Source organism: Marmota monax, unplaced genomic scaffold, assembly GCF_021218885.2.
Source record: "Marmota monax isolate L192 unplaced genomic scaffold, Marmota_monax_Labrador192_F-V1.1 WCK01_AAM20220418_F8-fsc00012, whole genome shotgun sequence".
NCBI lineage: Eukaryota > Metazoa > Chordata > Mammalia > Rodentia > Sciuridae > Marmota > Marmota monax.
In genome coordinates this window covers 16361725-16379754 of record NW_026695227.1, presented here as the reverse complement: position 1 = coordinate 16379754, position 18030 = coordinate 16361725, and the positions used below count along the sequence as shown (strand labels likewise).

General features: G+C 36.0%; 1 protein-coding gene across 1 annotated transcript; it reads left to right on the top strand.

Annotated features, from left to right (window-relative positions):
* The first annotated feature begins 14513 nt into the window (after positions 1 to 14513).
* Positions 14514 to 16203, top strand: LOC124087227 (dnaJ homolog subfamily A member 1-like). Its single transcript, XM_058576312.1, is given in 1 exon segment — positions 14514 to 16203. A coding segment is annotated over 1 exon segment (1191 nt). The 5' UTR covers positions 14514 to 14586; the 3' UTR covers positions 15778 to 16203.
* The last annotated feature ends 1827 nt before the right edge of the window (positions 16204 to 18030 follow it).

The window sequence follows — 18030 nt, the reverse complement described above, 5'->3', positions numbered from 1 at the left end:
TTGCGGCTGTGTCCTTTTCCATGTCTCACTGAAGATAGATTATTTTCCCTCTACTTTTTTTTGTGTTTGCTTTTGGTGGAGTTTGAGGGAGTGGAGAAGAGCAAAAAATCTTCTACTTCCCCTTCTTAAACCAAAAATCTTCAGAACGATTTTAATATGCTTGATATTTTCACTTGGATGTCCCCCAGACACATTAAAACTAACATGTTAAAAAGTGCAAACACATTTCTTCTTTCCCACCACCACAATACCTTTCCTTCTTCACTTTTTCCTATTTTAGGAGGATGATGCAGCACCATGCCCAGTTGTCTTGACTATATCTTCTTCTTTTACTTATAACACCTGCTGGCTGTCAAAATCTTGTATATTTTATCTCTTTTATACCTTTCAAATCCATCTTCCTTTTTCAGTGCCCACTTTCATTTCTAAGAAGCCCTTACTTGTAATTATCTCTTCTTAATACTGTTTCAACCATTTTCCTGCAGGGATATAATGCTAGAGACGAGGAAGGAGGTAGCTGAGGTGTAGAGTATAATTGTCTCTTCTGGGTCTATTCTTAAACAACTTTCAGATCAATTACAAACTAGTCCCTGGTTTTCATTCTATAATGTGATAAAATCTCTAATTTTGTCAGGGCAAACATGATAATCCTTAACTGTGTTTTTAAAAGTAAAGGACAAATGGTTCTCATTTTTATAGTGACTTTGTCTGTATTTTAGCAATGATGGCAGGAGGGCAGAGTCTTTGTTCAACTTTTGACTAGCTCAGCTGGCACAGCGAAAGGATGTATGAACAGGCAGCAATATATGAACAAGAAAAAATAGTTTCCCTCTGCCCTTGAACATCTCTTTGAAAATTATTAGTAGAGGACACCTAGTGGTGCTTTGCAGAAATTCCCTTATACTAGCAAATAGTTCATTTGAATGTCAATAGCACTCATTATACCAGGATCTTGTAAACTGATACTGATGTAGCATAGGCATAATAAATCAAAAAAGCACAAAACAAATATGATGTCAAATCCAACAGCATCAGTCAGTTTAGGCTAACTGCCAAAAACAAAAACAAAAACAAAAACAACAACAACAACTTCCCAATTCTTAATGGCTTAATATAATAGAAATCTGTTTTGTATTGTCAAAACAGTATAGTTTCCATTTGGTGGTTTCCCATATAATAACACAAAGGGAGACTTAGCCATATGGAAAAAAAACACTTTATGGTTGAATAGGAAGATTAATATCATAAGTACATCACTTCTCAAAACAAAATAGAACAAATAAAACAAAATACAACTTTGTATGTTGAAATGGGTGTTGGCACTATAAAATTGCCAAGATTCACCAGAAAACATTTAAAATACATTTTAAATCTATGCATACTTGAAATCTATCTCTTTCATTATGTGAAAACCATATCTTAACTTAAAAAAAATTAAAAAACCTAGTAGAAATCTGAAAAAGAATAGCAATAAAGATTGGGGACATACTAAAACTCATAAAATTTCAAAAATGCAAAGAGAGTGATACTAAAATTTAAGAAATAGTAATTTAAAAAGATGGCCTATGTGAATAGGCAGATCAATGAAATAGGATAGAAAACCCAGAAATATATCCAAGTATATACACAAATTTAATTAAAAAATCAAGTAGTCACAAGAAATCCAATCATATTTCCCATGGATGTTTCTGGGATAACTAAATATCTGTACTCTGTTTAAAGAAAGAAAGAAGAAAGACAATTTATGCTAAATCCCCTTGGGCATTTTATTAGTCAGGGTTCTTTAGAGAATAGAACCAACAGGATTTGTATGTACACACGCACACATGAATGGGGTTTATTATAATAAATCATTCAATTATGGAGGCTGACAAGTTTAAGATCTACAGGGTGAGTCAGTGAGCCGGAGGACTGACGATGTAGTTCCAGTGTGAAAGCCAGCAGTTTGTGACCCACCAAGAACTGATGTTTTAGTTCAAGTCTGAAGGCAGGAAAACCAGTGTCCCAGTTTGAAGGCAGTCAGACAAGTGAGATTTTCTTACTGGACAAGGGTCAGCCTTTTGGTTATATTTAGGCCTTCAGTTGATGGGATAAGGACAATTAGGGCTGGGAGGACAATTTTTTTTTTTACTCAGTGTACCAATTTAAATGTTAATCTCAGGCAAAATACCCTTAAAGACACATCCAGAAAAATGTCTGACGAAAAATCTGGGCATCTCAAGGCCTGCTAAGGTTGATGCATAAAATTAATCATCTAAGACATCATACCTATGACTTATTCTCTTTCCTGAAATCTTGGTGTCACAAAAGATCATAATATTAGCTTTGAGAAGGATCATAGAAGAGATATTTATTGCAGAGTCCCATAGTTGTATTTTTAATATGTGCACGGAATTTCTTACTGAATGAGAATGCCTTGAATTTGCAACATATTTGTTCAATGAATAAACACAGAGAAATGATTGCTCTTTCAGTATGATAGAAAGGCACTGTATCATGTCATCTCTGGCTGCCACTTATCTAAAAAGGTCATTTGCTATTGATTTTTACATGGATATTATCACTATTCTTTAGCTGTTAAGTGTCCCTGGTAAAAAGGGTCACATGCTTCTCGTTCTCTAATTTTTCTTTAATGGGTTTGAATTTGGTCTGTGCTCTGGATAATCCCTGTAGTTAGTTTACTCTGGTATGTACTTGATATTGATATTTATTTTACTCCAATATTTCGGTGAGTGCCATATAAATTGCCCAAAGTCACCTGAAAGATTGGAATAGTAAAAGTATTGTTGAGCATAGCATAGCACGCTTGTTGGATCCCACATGACCCAAAATTATCAGAGTTATCTCGCAACTTGAAAGGCTCTTAGGCAGAATTTGGAGACAGGCCTTTCCAAGTGGAGTGTCCCAACTAGTGTCATCTTTGATCATCAGGGCACCCTTCTGCAGAGCATTTCAGTTCTGAGAAAGGAGAAACTGAACTGCTAACAAGGATCACCTTTGCATGGTTAGCTAATTTTCATCAAAAACTCATGATTTTCTGATTTTTCATGTTATTTTTTTTTTCTTTGAAGCAATCTAAAACCATATTCTTAATTGAATCTAGCTACAAGAATACCTTTTTGGCTTTTGAAGCAAAAGATCAATAACTGTAAGTGCTGAGTTAAGGCAACATTTCATCCTTTATATCTCATAATGAGAAACTTCATCAAATAAAATGGTCAGAATGAGCCTTTAAAATGACAAATGGCCTTTTAATATTAAGTCTCAATCACCATGACTGGGACACATGCCCATTGTACCAGAAGCAATTTTTGTTCCTCCAGTTTTCCCACAGTCATGTGTATCTAAGTGTGTCACTGGAGGAATTTAACACTGCCTCCCTTCGCTTACAACTGTTCTCTCACCCACCATGGAAGACTGAGAAGAAAATTGTCTGAGTTCTTATAATAGTTAAGCTGAAGTCCCTCTTGGGCTTACCAAGGAGGCAGCTGTTGAGAGATAATGTGGTTCCTCTGTTTTCTGGTAGGTCCCAGATGGAAGAGAACAAAACTAACTCTGGCTTTGCACAGTAATGGATCTTCATGTTTCCAGGGAGGGAAGATAATGAAGTAGTTGTGAGGCAATAAAGGAAAATTTCCTTCCTTAGTGTAGGTTTACACTGTTCCATTTCTGAAAATTGATATCTCTGCTAGACAGGACATCATGTTCACTTGCTTTGATTGGTTTAATGTTTAAAAGAAGTAGTAGTGTCAGCGTTCCATACTTTTCTCTAATGTTTACAGTTATAATTCAAGTTTCTAGAATAAAATAGTGCCCAGCACAAGAGGGATGTGAAGTGTTTTTTTTTTTTTTTTTTTTTTTGTTTTTTTGGTATGTGAATGAGCGCTTAATTTTGTAGACCAAGATTTGTATCTCATACAAATTGCAAATGTATGTACATTCATTCTTAAATGCATTTATCTAAATGGTTCAGTAAATGAAACAAAGGTAACTTCACACTGTAAATTCTGTTTTCCTTGACTTTTTTACCCTGGAGATTTGGTTTGCCTCCAATAGAGTAAAGTGGAGTCTGCTAATCACTGAGCTATCCATGAGGTAAATGAGTTCCTGGCTGTGGTTAAAGAAAGTTTTCTATCTGCACATGATGGGGTTTACTTAAGGATGTTGCTGTTATAGCATATTCACAAATGCTCTAAATTTTCTGTTAGGGCAGTGGCCCAAAAGGTGGATTTTGAGAATGGTCCAATTTATTTTTAAATTTTTATTTGTCCTTTATAAATATATATGACCATGCTGGGTATTTTGACATATTATATATTCATGTAGTATAACTTATTCTAATTAGGATCCCATTCTTGCTGTTGTTTATGAAGTGGAGTTTCATTGGTCATATATTCATATATGAACATAGAATCTAAGTTATGTCTGATCAATTCTACTGTCTTTCCTATTGCCATCCCCCACTTTCATTCCCCTTTGTCTAATCCAATGGACTTCTGTTCTTCCCTCTCCCTGTTTACTGGTGTTAATATTCACATATCAGAGAGAACATTCAGTCTTTGGTTTTTTATAGGGAACTAGCTTATTTCACTTAGCATAATAGTCTCCAGTTCCATATATTTACCAGCAAATGCCATAGTTTCATTTTTCTTTATGGCTGAGTAATATTTGATTGTGTATATATACCACAGTTTCTTTTCCATTCATCTGTTGAAGGGCATATAGATTGGTTCCATAGCTTTGCTTTTGTGCATTGAGTTCCTATAAACATTGATGTGGCTATGTCACTGTAGTACACTGATTTTAAGTCCTTTGTGTATATACTGAGGAGTGGGATAACTGGGTCAAATAGTGGTTCCAAGAATGGCCCAACTTCAGTGGTCAAAATAATTACAGTAGTTTCCCCTTATCTGCTGGGGATATATTCTAAGAACCTTAGGGGATGCCCCAAACTATGGATATTACCAAACCTTATACATAATATATTTTTTCATGTACATTTGTATACATAATAAAGCTTAATTTACATTTGGGTACAGTAAGAAGTATAACAATAACTAATAGTAAACTATAATAATTATAGCAATATACTATTGTAAAAGTTATATGAATGTGATCTTACTTTGTCTTTCTCTCTGTCTCAAAATATCTTAATGAACTGTACTCACCCTTCTTTTTGTGATGGTGTGAGGTGATCCAATGCCTATGTGATTACATGACGTGAGATGAATAGCCTAGGCATTATGACATAGTGTTCAGCTACTGCTGACCTATCATAATTAAGATCATTTGCCTTGGGTGATCCTGGGTCATGGAGCCATGATAAAGTTGATGCCTGGAGGTTAGGAGAAGACAATGTCAATTATTGGGGTTCTATGCAGTAGAAGGTTTTATTTTATTTTATTTTATTTTTTTGAGAAAAATCTTTGGAAGACAATTTTATGTAATAGGTTTTGTCTCTTTTTAATTAATCTTTAAATTAATAATTGAATTATTCATGCTGCAATAGTTGTAATACATTTGTGCCCATACTGATGACTATAATTCTGCAGTCCACCTAAGAATTGTGTTTTGTGATTTTACTCTTTAAGGTCTGTGCAATTCTAAACTCTGGCAAATTTCAGATGTAAAGGTCAGGCGAGCGTCGGAGGAAGAGACCACCAAGAGACTGTCTCATGCAACAGCAAAGGGTTTATTGGGGGTCCAGCATGCTGGGGCTCAGAGCTCACTTGAATAGAGCAAAGAGCCCTGAGAACAGCTTAAGCAGAGCTTATATATTTTCCTTGGAGAGGGCAGGGAGGGAAGTTACATTCTGCAGTTTGGCAGTTGGGGACAGCACATTCTGGGAACAAGATCAGCAAACAGTTCTTAAGATTTCAACAGTGTTTTGTTAAGCATACAGAAAAACAGAGTGACAAGTACCTATTTTATTAACCTTTCACAGTAATGTCTGTCTTGCTGGTTGTGCTATAGTTTCTTCATCATCATCATCTTCTTCCTCTGCAGAAGAACCCAAAGTTCTTTTAATTAACATTTATTAATACTTCTTGATAACATTTATTAATACTTCTTTTAAATGTTCCTCCACTTGTTTTTATTGTTTTATTTTATTTTTGATTTACATATAACTGTACATATTTATGGGGTATGGATGTGATTTTTCAGTACATGTATGCAATGGGTAGTGATTAAATCATTCATCAACTTAACTATGTATCATCTCATTGAAGACAAGCCCTTGTCCCAGAGTAGTGAAGCAGTGGCCTACGTAGGGTGGAATATGGGCAGTGAGTACTGGGCTGCTACCTCACAGAGCCAGCTAGGCTGGTGGGGTCTTGAAGTGCATCAAGCAGGGCTGAGGCAAGTCAGGGTGCATTGACCTATTGCACTATGAGCAGACAGCCTGGGCAAGTCCAGACACCAGCTCCACACAGCATCACAGACCCAATCTAGCCCGCTTCCCTGTCCCCCAGCTCAAGAATCTACAATCCACCAAACTCAACCTCCTGCTTCCCTAGAGCAGCAGGGAAAAACAGAAGTGGTGAAGAACCAAATTGAAAGTAGCATCAATTTGAACCTATAGCATCGATATTTTTCCAAAGCCTGACTGGCAAAAATTTGGATCAATGGCATTAACCCAAGTGCTATATAAACCTCTAGACTAGCACACTCAAGCAGCAACCTCAGCTGGGTCCCTTCAGGCCCTGCCAAAGCTCTCTTTTCTTCCCATATGAATAAGTCCTACTCTTTTGCACTCACTCTTCCTTATCTGTGGATTTCATTCTTCAAATTCCAGAGACAAGAATTCAGAAAGAAGAAATTGAGTGTGAATTTCTGGGGTCTGCTGCAACACTGGAGGTCATAGCCTGCCATTAAGATCATAATACAGCTCTCAATGGTAGTGGAAAAGAATTGGGCTTTGCCAGCTGTGACCCTCAGAGGCTGTCAGCAGGCATCCTGGGCCTGGATTAGCTGCTAACACCATAACAGGTTTTCTTTGCTGGAAAATCCTATAGCTTATGTAGACACCCTCACCCCCACCACCAGAAGTGGGGAAATCCTGGTTTCATCATTACAGTGAGTATATTCAGTATCTTCTCTTTAAACTATTTTGAAATATGCAATACATTATTAACAATAATCACCTACTATGCAATAGAACACCCAAACTCATTCTTTCTAAAAGTAACATTGTCCCCATTGCTCAACGTTTCTGCTCAATACCACACCTGGTAACCCCTAATAGCCCAGTGCCTGGTTACTACTTGTCTCCTCTCAATTTCTATGACATTGACAATTTTAGATTCTTCATATGAAGTGAGATCATAGGGTATTTGTGTTTCTGTGTATACCTTATTGCACTTAATGAAATACTGTTAGGTTAATCCATGTTGTTGTAAATGACAGGATTTCATGCCTTTTATAGTGGAATAGTAGTTCATCATATGCATATACATTTTCATTACACATGTTTTCTTTATTCACTTATCAGTTGGTGGGCATTTAAATTGACTCAATTCTTGGCTATTGTGACTGGTGCTACAATAAACATGACACATAGATTTCCTTTCCTTTGTACATATACTCAGTAGTAGTATTGGTGGATAATATGGTAGTTCTATTTTTATTTTTCAACGGAACCTCCATAATGGCTATGCTAAATTACATTTCCACCAATAGTGTATAAGGGGTCCCATTTCTATACATCCTTGCTAGCATATTACCTGTTGTCTTTTTCAAAGCAGTCATTTTAACAGTATTACACTGTGATTTTGATTTGTATTTATCTGATGATTAGTGATGTTGACCATTTCTTTCATCTATCATTGGGGCTTTTATTTGATTTTGAGAAATGTCTACTCAGATCTTTTATACATTTTTCATTTGGGTTCATTGTAGGGTTTTTTTGTTATTGTTTTTTTTTTTTGTTATTGAGTTGTTTGGATTCTTTATCTATTTGGGGGTATCAATCCTTTAACAGATGTATATATTGAAGATATAGCCTCCCATTCTGTAGGTTTTTTCTTTACTCTGTTTTGTTTTCTGGAGAGAAGTTTTTTTAGTTTGATATAATTCCATATGTTTATTTTTGGCTTTTGTGGCCTGTATTTTTGAAGTTTTATTTTAAAATATCTTAACTGAGGTCATGGTTCTAAAAGGTTATTTTAAACTGATAGTAACAAACTTTGATTATAAAACAAAGAAGAAAAAAGCACTCTACATTTTTATTCATTTATCCTGATGTTTTGAATTTTTTATATCATTATTTGCTTTTTATACTGCTCATTCCTTAACAAATTATTATTTGTTTTTTATTATTTTTAATATTTTGTCTTTTAGTCTTCCTACTAGATATAACAGTGTTTTATACATAAAATTACAGTAATAGAAAAGTCCGAATTTGTTTGGATAATTATTTTCATCAGGGAGATTTATATCTTTAGTATTTCCATAGTATACATTTCCATCCTTTTCTTTTAGCTTGAAGAGCAACTTTTAGCATTTCTTGTAATTTGGTTCTAATAGTGATAGATTCTCTCAGTTTCTATTTGTCTGGCAGAATCTTTTTCTTTATGTCTGAAAGATAGTTTTATTGGGTACAATATTCTTGTTTGGCATTTTTTAGCATTTTGAATATATCATCCCACTTTCTCCTGTTTTAAGGAGTCTGCTCTCAGGTGTGTTAAAATTTTCTTATATGGTATTTGCATCTTTTCTCTTACTACTATCAGTGTCCTTTCTTTGTCTTTAACTTCTGAGAGTTTGATTATATGTCTTGGGTTAGTCTTATTTGGATATCTGATTGGTGATCTTTAACCTTCCTTGGATATGTATAAGTTTCTTCAGGTTTATTTTTGGAACAATATTTTTATCCCTTTTTCATCCTCTATTTTCTCTTTAATTGCAATGACACAGATATTTATTCATTTGAGCCTTTCTTATGTATCTCATAGGATTCTATAGATCCTTTCCTATAGATTTTTATTCCTTTTAAATTCTTTTCTCCTCTGTGTATTTTCAAATAATTTATCTCTAAGCTCACTAATTCTTTCTTCTACTTAGTCAGTTCTGCGATTGATGTTCTCTGTCACATTTTTTATTTCAATCACTGTACTTTTAAGCTCCAGAATCTTTTTGATTTATTTATTTATTTTAATTTTTTTAATCAGATGGGATATAATTTCTCATTTTTCTGAGTGTAAAGGTTGCAGAATTACATTGGTCATGTAGTCACGTATTTTATTTATGTCTGTTTATTTATTTTTATGATTTCAGTTTCTCTATTATCTGATAAAAACATGAATTTTTTTCTCTGTTTTCTTAAAGTTCACTGAGATTCCTTAAAACAATTGCTTTGATTTGTTGGTCTGACAAATCACACATCTCTATTTTTAGAGTCAGCCATGGTGCCTTGTTTTATCCATTTTGTGAGATCATATTTCCCTGCTCAGTTTTGAGGCTTACAGATAGATATTCCTTGACATCAGCTTGTTGAAGAATTGGGTATCTGTTTCATTCCTTACTTTCTGCCTTTGTTTGTGTCAGTCTTTCTGCAGAAGATCTGTGTAGAAATCCTATGTAGATTGCCTAATGTGCTCCCTAAACCTATGAGCTCTGTAGGCTTCACAAAACCAGAGAATTCCCTAAGCATAGGTTCTCCATGAGGGATCTGAATTTGATGCAACTTTTGATCCAAATGGGCCTAGAGAAGACCCAAAGAGGGTTCCCAGACAGCATGGGAAAATCAGGTAGAGACTCATGCCTGGATATCCCATGAACTGTGTTTCCTGAAGAATGGCATTACCAAACAGCATCTTTAGTTTGCTGTCTACTCTGGCTGCTATGGAAAACATCTACCAATACTCATGTTCTGACTGCTATTGGCCCCACACTTTCTTCTTGTCTGCAGCTGTCTTCAGGTGTTGTCCTAGGGGATACCTGTGATGATTCCTGTTGGCTAAGAGGGGCAAGGTTTTTTCAAAGGGAATCAGGATGGCAAGGTAACTACTAGTCTGCCCCCAACTTTTTTTTCTCCTGTGACTCCAGGAGATTTCTCTGTAGGCAATATTTTGAAAGCTTAGGGGAGGGGCAGGATAGTTAAAGAGAACCTTCCCCTTACCATCTTCTTTTGGCTTTTCTCAGCTCTGCAGCTCAACAAATTGTCACAGCCTGAACTTTGAGATTCTGGATGATAATCTTGGACTTCAATAATTGTTAGCTGAGTTTCTCAGGAGAAGAATGATGACATAAAGATTCCATCCTAGTATGTTGCTGTCATTCCTTTTATTCCATTTTTAAAAAATCAAGCATATTGGCAAATCCTTCTTTGTCAACTTGTCATGCTGCATGATTGGTTTTTCTAATTCTTTCATCAATCACTGAGAAGCCATTAAAATAATTCATAGTATCATTCCATAAGTTCTTCTAGCTGGCATTTACATTCCCTGGTTTTAATTTATTCATTGCAGCTTTGATTAATATTATGGCTTCAGCACCATGGAATAATTTCAAATGCTGCATTATGTGCAGGTTAGAGTCTTCACCAATTGTTGGTTAAATGCAATTAAATACCAGGGAAGTGTATGTGACCTTGACAAATTGAATAATGCCTTGGTTAAAGGTATTGAATCAATGAAGTTGTGTTTGGAGGTAAAAAAGCAATCCTTATATTTTCATTCCCATAGCAAATAGGTTCAGGATGATTTGGTGCATTGTCTATTATTAATAGGACTTTGAATTCCAACACTTTCTCTTATAAGTATTTTTTTCTCTTTTTCATTTCTGGGGTGAAGGATTGATGGACCCACCCCATAGACAAGATGGTTGTTACCAGTGCTTTCTCATTATGTTCTTAGAAAATTGGTAAATAATTTCTGTTCTTGTTTTTTTTTGTGTGTGTTAAAATGGGTTTTTTAATCTACACACCACACTCTGACTAATCTGCTTTACATAATGTCACATAGTATCAGAGTTAATTTGTCTTTCCATGTTTTATGCCCCAGTGCCTTCTTTGTACTTTTATGCATATAGATTATCAAACATCTTCCTCCAGAAGAGTTCCAATTTATTGCAAATTAAGGCTCTCTATAGATGATATCTTTTCTCCTTAATCACCTTCTCCAACTCTGTCAGAAATGTGGCAGCAGATTTTTCATTTGTAGATAGAGCCTATCCAATAATTTTAATACTTTTAGTTCAAACCTATTCCTGAATATTTATAACTGTTTCTTATTGTAAATGACCTGGTATTATTCGTTTCCAGGGTACTTTCACTGATGTATTTATATGGGCTCAAAGGTTTCTGGTGCAACATGCTGCTGTTAACCAGAACAATTTTTCTGTTTGTGTCTTTAAACCACAAATTTAATGTATTTCATTCTTAACTTTTACTTTTCATATACTGTGGCCAAAATATTTTGGAGTATGAGATGTGACAAAGTGGTGCAAATATCTTTTTCCTACTTCACAATTTCACAGATAGAAGATTGATTCTTCCCATAGATCTTAACAAGCTCAGCAATACAATGTTTTTCTTTCTTTATTAAGTTGAAAACTTTCACTTTTTTACTTAAAAGGAAGCACTTTATAAACTTCTCTTTGGCATCTGAGTTGCCAGCAGCACAGCCTTTTCATCTTGCAGCCATTATTAAGCAAAATAAAAGATTAGTTGAAAACAAGCCTGTAAGAGCATGATAGTTGATCTTACAGCAGAGTGACTAATGGAAGAGTAGTTTTTACAGTGTGGATATATTGGACAAAGGGATGATGATATCCTAGGAAGGATGGAGTAGGACAGCATATTTCATCTCATTTTTTGGAACAGTATGCAATTTAAAATATAATTTATTTCTAAAATTTTCCATTTAATGTTTTCAGATTGCAGTTAACTATGGGTAACTGAAGGCACAGAAAGAGAAACTTCAGATAAAGGAGGATTACAATATATTATCACTCTTATTTAGAATTTCATAAAACAGACAAATTTTTTAAAAGTTTTATTACTGTTTTAGAATTATCTACAGACTATGCACCTCTCTATTGTCAGTGTTCTGGCTGGATTAAATAGGATAAATATCAATTGGTAGAATATTTTCATTAATTAATAATAACAGCCAAGGGCATAATTTATGAAAATTCAGTTACCTAGAATGGAATTATCAACAGCTTGAGAAAAAGTGTCTTACACAATGTGCTTCTATTTTGAAGGAATTTTGCAGACGGTATGAATTATTCATAGAGTAGTTATGCAGTTTTCTTTTGAGAAACATAGGGAAAAGTAGAGAATATTTTACATAAGACCTTATACAAATTATGTTATTCATTATTCAGAATAATGACTCTTAGAAATATTACTTTTTGATCATCAAAGAACTGGAAGATGGCATTACATATTCAGTTTCAAAGTTCTTAGACATAAACAATAGAAATAGTCTGGGCAATTTAAGCAAAAAATATTTTATTAGCAGATGAATGTCAAATTTTGAGAAGATAATTATAGCAACTAAAATTGGCATAGAATTAATGTCTAGAGGGAACTCATAAATCAACAAAGAAAAGCTAAAAAAAAAGAAAGAAAAATGGCCTCAGGAGTGAAACCTAAAAGCCTAAAAAATATAACAAGGGAACAAATTGAACTTGTAGTCATGGAAATTAAATGCACTTGACAAACATCAGTTTATAAAATGTAAGAAGGTAGAATGATACTAAGCATTGGTACTAGTATATGCACACATGGTAGAAGAATAGACTGATGTAGCCATTGTGCATATTTCTGATAATCCATAATCTTCTTTTCAGTGTAAACTCCAGAGACACAAATATGTCCATGAAGGGATCGGGATGAAGATGTTTATTGTAGCATGGTTAGAGGGAGTTAGATGCAACCCTATTATTAGGAGAAGGAACAATAAAATATAATAAAGATTATCATTATTAAGATTATTATTGTGTAGTTGATACAATGAATTACAGGTGCATAAAAACATACAGGTGCATAAAAATATAAAAAACACATATAGATATTATCAGTATGTTTAGTGAAAAGTATAAACCAAATATATATACATGTGTGTGTGTGTATGTGTGTGTATATATATATGCCAAATAAATAGCTTATTATGTATATATATATTATATGTGTATATATATATGTATATATACATATATATATGTATATATACATATATATATGTCAAATAAATAGCTTGGCACCATTTATGTAAACTTTAAAAATCCACAGAATACCTGAAAAAACGGCATGATAATATACAGGTAGATAGACAGATTCCCCACATGTACACCAAGAGTATTAAAGTAGTTAGTTATATTGATGGTGGTAGAAAGAATGAATAAAATAATGAAATAACAAAATAAGACAGGAGAACATTCTATGATTATGGTAAAAGAATTTAATTTTGTCAAATTTTGTTTGGATTTGAGATTAAAATTAATAATTTGATATCAGTATATCCATTAATTTCTGAGGATAGAGAATCTTGCTTTACTAGTTTTGTGATCCCTCCAAAAATACCCAGAATCAGGTCAGAGGACTGCTCCAGTGAGGGAGCTACAGCAGCTTCAGCTGCAGTGCCAATCCTGCTGTACTGGATGCTACAGGCTGCCACTTGAACCTCTGCACTATTGGCCAAAGAATTTTATCTTTCTGTTTCAGGGAGAATCCTTTTCAGGCCTGGATTAGCCTTCAGTTCAAAAACGGGATTGATGTCATGTTCCATTAAGTAAATAGGAGATGTCCACCAAGGATTCCCAAACACTAAGGTCCAGAAGCAACCAGTTATTCAGCTATGAACCTGATCCCAACGGGTACAGAACTGGAACAAGGAAAGGAGGTGTTTTTTATTACCCTCTTTGCTGATGGAGTTCATATGAATGATGATGAACAGAACTTCCTCAGGAAGTTGTTTCTTCAATTTTCAGAAATTTACATTGAAGTTTGGAATAAATGTGAGATGAAGAGGTGGACCTGTGTTATTACTAAATTTTGTTAAACACCAAAACCATATGTACAAATGCACATTCAGATGGTATATCCTAAAGTAAGAATATTTAAATTATTTATAAACTGATGTTTCAATGTTGCCATGCCATCTGTTGTGTTCATATATTCTGTCATATAGAGAAATATAAAGAGACAGGGAAAATTTTACTAGGGACATGAACAGGCAGTACAAATGGTGTTGAAAGTCTTTATACAAAGATTTTCATGGAAGAAGGGAATTGAAAGAGAACGGTACTTAGGAATGATAGCTTTTAAGTCTAATTAGAATTATCCAAGAGCATATTGTCTTCAACTATTTTCTACCCTTTTAATATTTTATGGTAATAGTATAATTTTTATTCTGTCTGCCAAAGATTCCTAGAAAAAAGAAAGTGGTAAAGCTCAAAATCATAAAATTTTTATTATAAAAATTTTAATGGAATGTAATTATCATTTAAAATGATTAGCAGGAACTTTCCAGAACGCTCGGTGAGAGGCGGAGGAGCAGCGGCTGCCCGGGCTGCACACAGTTACGCACTCCTTCACACTCCCTCACAACGGCCCCAGCCGCTCACCGGCTGTAGAAAATGGTGAAAGAAACCACTTACTATGATGTTTTGGGGGTCAAACCCAATGCCACCCAGGAAGAATTAAAAAAGGCCTACAGAAAACTGGCCTTGAAGTACCACCCTGATAAGAATCCAAATGAAGGAGAAAAGTTTAAACAGATTTCTCAAGCTTATGAAGTTCTCTCTGATGCCAAGAAAAGGGAATTATATGACAAAGGAGGAGAACAGGCAATTAAGGAGGGTGGAGCAGGTGGTGGTTTTGGCTCCCCCATGGACATCTTTGATATGTTTTTTGGAGGATGAGGAAGGATGCAGAGAGAAAGGAGAGGTAAAAACGTTGTGCACCAGCTCTCAGTAACATTAGAAGACTTATATAATGGTGCAACAAGAAAACTGGCTCTGCAAAAGAATGTGATTTGTGACAAATATGAAGGCCGAGGTAGTAAGAAAGGAGCAGTAGAGTGCTGTCCCAACTGCCGAGGTACTGGAATGCAAATAAGAATTCATCAGATAGGACCTGGAATGGTTCAGCAAATTCAGTCTGTGTGCATGGAGTGCCAGGGCCATGGGGAACGGATCAGTCCTAAAGATAGATGTAAAAGCTGCAATGGAAGGAAGATAGTTTGAGAGAAGAAGATTCTGGAAGTTCATATTGACAAAGGCATGAAAGATGGACAAAAGATAACATTCCATGGTGAAGGAGACCAAGAGCCAGGACTGGAACCAGGAGATATTATCATTGTGTTAGATCAGAAGGACCATGCTGTTTTTACTCTACGAGAAGACCTTTTCATGTGTATGGACATACAGCTGGTGGGAGCATTATGTGGCTTCCAGAAGCCAATATCTACTCTTGATAATCGAACCATAGTCATCACCTCTCATCCAGGTCAGATTGTCAAGCATGGAGATATAAAGTGTGTGCTAAATGAAGGTATGCCAATTTATCGTACACCATATGAAAAGGGTCGCCTAATCATCGAGTTTAAGGTAAACTTTCCTGAAAATGGCTTTCTGTCTCATGACAAACTCTCTTTGCTGGAAAAACTCCTACCTGAGAGGAAGGAAGTGGAAGAGACTGATGAGATGGATCAGGTAGAACTGGTGGACTTTGATCCAAATCAGGAAAGACGGCGCCATTATAATGGAGAAGCATATGAGGATGATGAACATCATCCCAGAGGTGGTGTTCAGTGTCAAACCTCTTAATGGGGCCAGTGAATAACACTCACTGCAGGCATTTCATATGCAGTAGTGAATGAGTGAAGGACTATAATCATAATATGCTCACTACTTGCTATTGTTTTTGTTTTAATATTCAATTATAGTAGTGTTTTAAAAGTTAAATGAAGAATAAACGCAAATATAAAAGCTCTGACTTTGCCCTGTATGTATGATGACTTTAGTGTGCAAGAAGTTGTTTAATACCTGTAAAAACTACTTTTAAAAAAGTTCCCCTAGCATCTGTTAGGCCCATACCTTGTAATTGATTTCAGCTGTGTATGTGGACAAACTTAGACTGAAATACTAGGTATATGTGTTGATTTCAGTGTATGACCCTTCATTGTTAAACTATAAAATTAAAACTCTGTATTTAACTTGCAATCAGAAAAAGAAAACTTAATTTGTAGAGGAGTGTTGGTCTGTCTAGTTATTTGTATTAAGTGGGACTCTTGTGATGACTCTGCATTCTATTGCCTCAACTTACTTGAAGGTGACATAATGTATAATTTTGCTTCTGGTATCAGTGAAAGAAATGATACCTTTCAAAAGATGGGGTTTATCATTATATGCTGCTACTTAAGGGCTTGCACTTGTAGAATTGCATTCCCTTCTATTGTGCCATCTTTTAAAAAAAAAAAAATATATATATATATATATATATATATATATATATATATATATATACACACACACACACACACACACATACATACATACACACACATATATACAAAACTGTGTTGACCAGTCCTGGTTACATTTTTCCCTTCTCTTTGGACCATGGTAAGCCCTGGTAGTGAAATCCAGACCTATACATGGAAAAGTAGTTTGCATGTATAATATAGGAAGGTGTTCCTTAGGTATGTTACAGGCTTAAACCACTTGACTTATGCTCCAAAGTAACTGTAATTTGATGTTGGTAGTCTAGCAAATATGATGAATAGCTTTAACTGTATGTTTAAAAGTCATCATATGTTCACATGCTTAAATCTGGATATCAGAATTTAAGCAATTCTTGAAATGTATGAATGTCTCCTTAATATACTGATTACAAAGCAAAAAAAAAGTAAAATGATTAGCAGCTTTTATTTTTATAAATTGTCCTATTGACTCATTATATGTTTCCTCTTTTGTTCATATGAAATATTTAACTACTACTATTCTTCATAGATGAGTCATCTTCATTGAAATGTGAATGTTCTGTGTCATGGTGTGTGTGCACATGCATGCTCCTCTGTGTGTGCATAATCAGCCCTGTGTGTAGAAGCGCGCATATGTGTGTGTGATGTGTGTGTGTGTGTGTGTGTGTGTGTGTGAACTTCGTGTTATGTGCACGAGTACTGAGTGAATTCCCACAGGTGACCTAAGCTGTGTATCAAAGAAAGCACAGGATAGGAGGGCTACCCAGAGCGGGGAAGGGCGGCTGGGGGCCCCGGGCACGGAGGGCGACGGAGCTCCAGGAGCCCGGGACAAGTCCAGGAAGAAGAAGGGGAAGCCGCGCTTTGGGAAAGGGCTCCCAGTCTGCTTGCCACCCGACGCTGCTCAGTGTTTTACTACTGTTAGTGAAAAGAGGTATGCCTGGAATGTGAGAGAAGATGGCCGCTGCGCACGGGGGTTGATGAAGTGCTGAGCGTGGTGCTCAGAGCAGCAGCTTTAAACGAGATTTCGCGCAGCGTGTAAGAGCTCCTTTCACCGTTAATCTGTAGCGGACCACTTTGCCAAGCAGCAGGAAGAACAAAGAGATCGAAAAAGAGACGCTTGGCTCCCGGACGCTTTGCCGCCCAGAGCCGCGGGCGGGTGCTTTGCTCCCATCTGCTTCCTCTTTCTCTTCGCTCTGGGCAGAGAAGCTGAATGTGTAATCAGCAGTGGATTGTAAGTACCCGAAGCAAAGAAAGCTCAGTGCGCCCCGCCTTCCTTTTTTTTTTGAATATTTTTTATATAGGGAGAGTTTGTGGATTGGGATTGTTGGCGGGGCTGTGGTTTCTGTGCTGAAAATCCACTCCGCGGGAGCTGCCATTTGCTCTCTGATTGCTGTCTTGATGGCTCTGTCTACATTGTCCGGCAGCCACATCTAGAGGTTGGAGCTGGGCTGCGTGCGGAGCCCTGTCCTCCGAAGGCTGGACCGCGGCCTCGAGCGCCTGGGTTGCCTGTTCACTGCTGCACCTTCTGGCAGAGCCTGCTCTGGGGTTGTTCTGCATCCCCCTGCGAGGGGACCCGTGCTCCGGAGGAGGGGGCCGG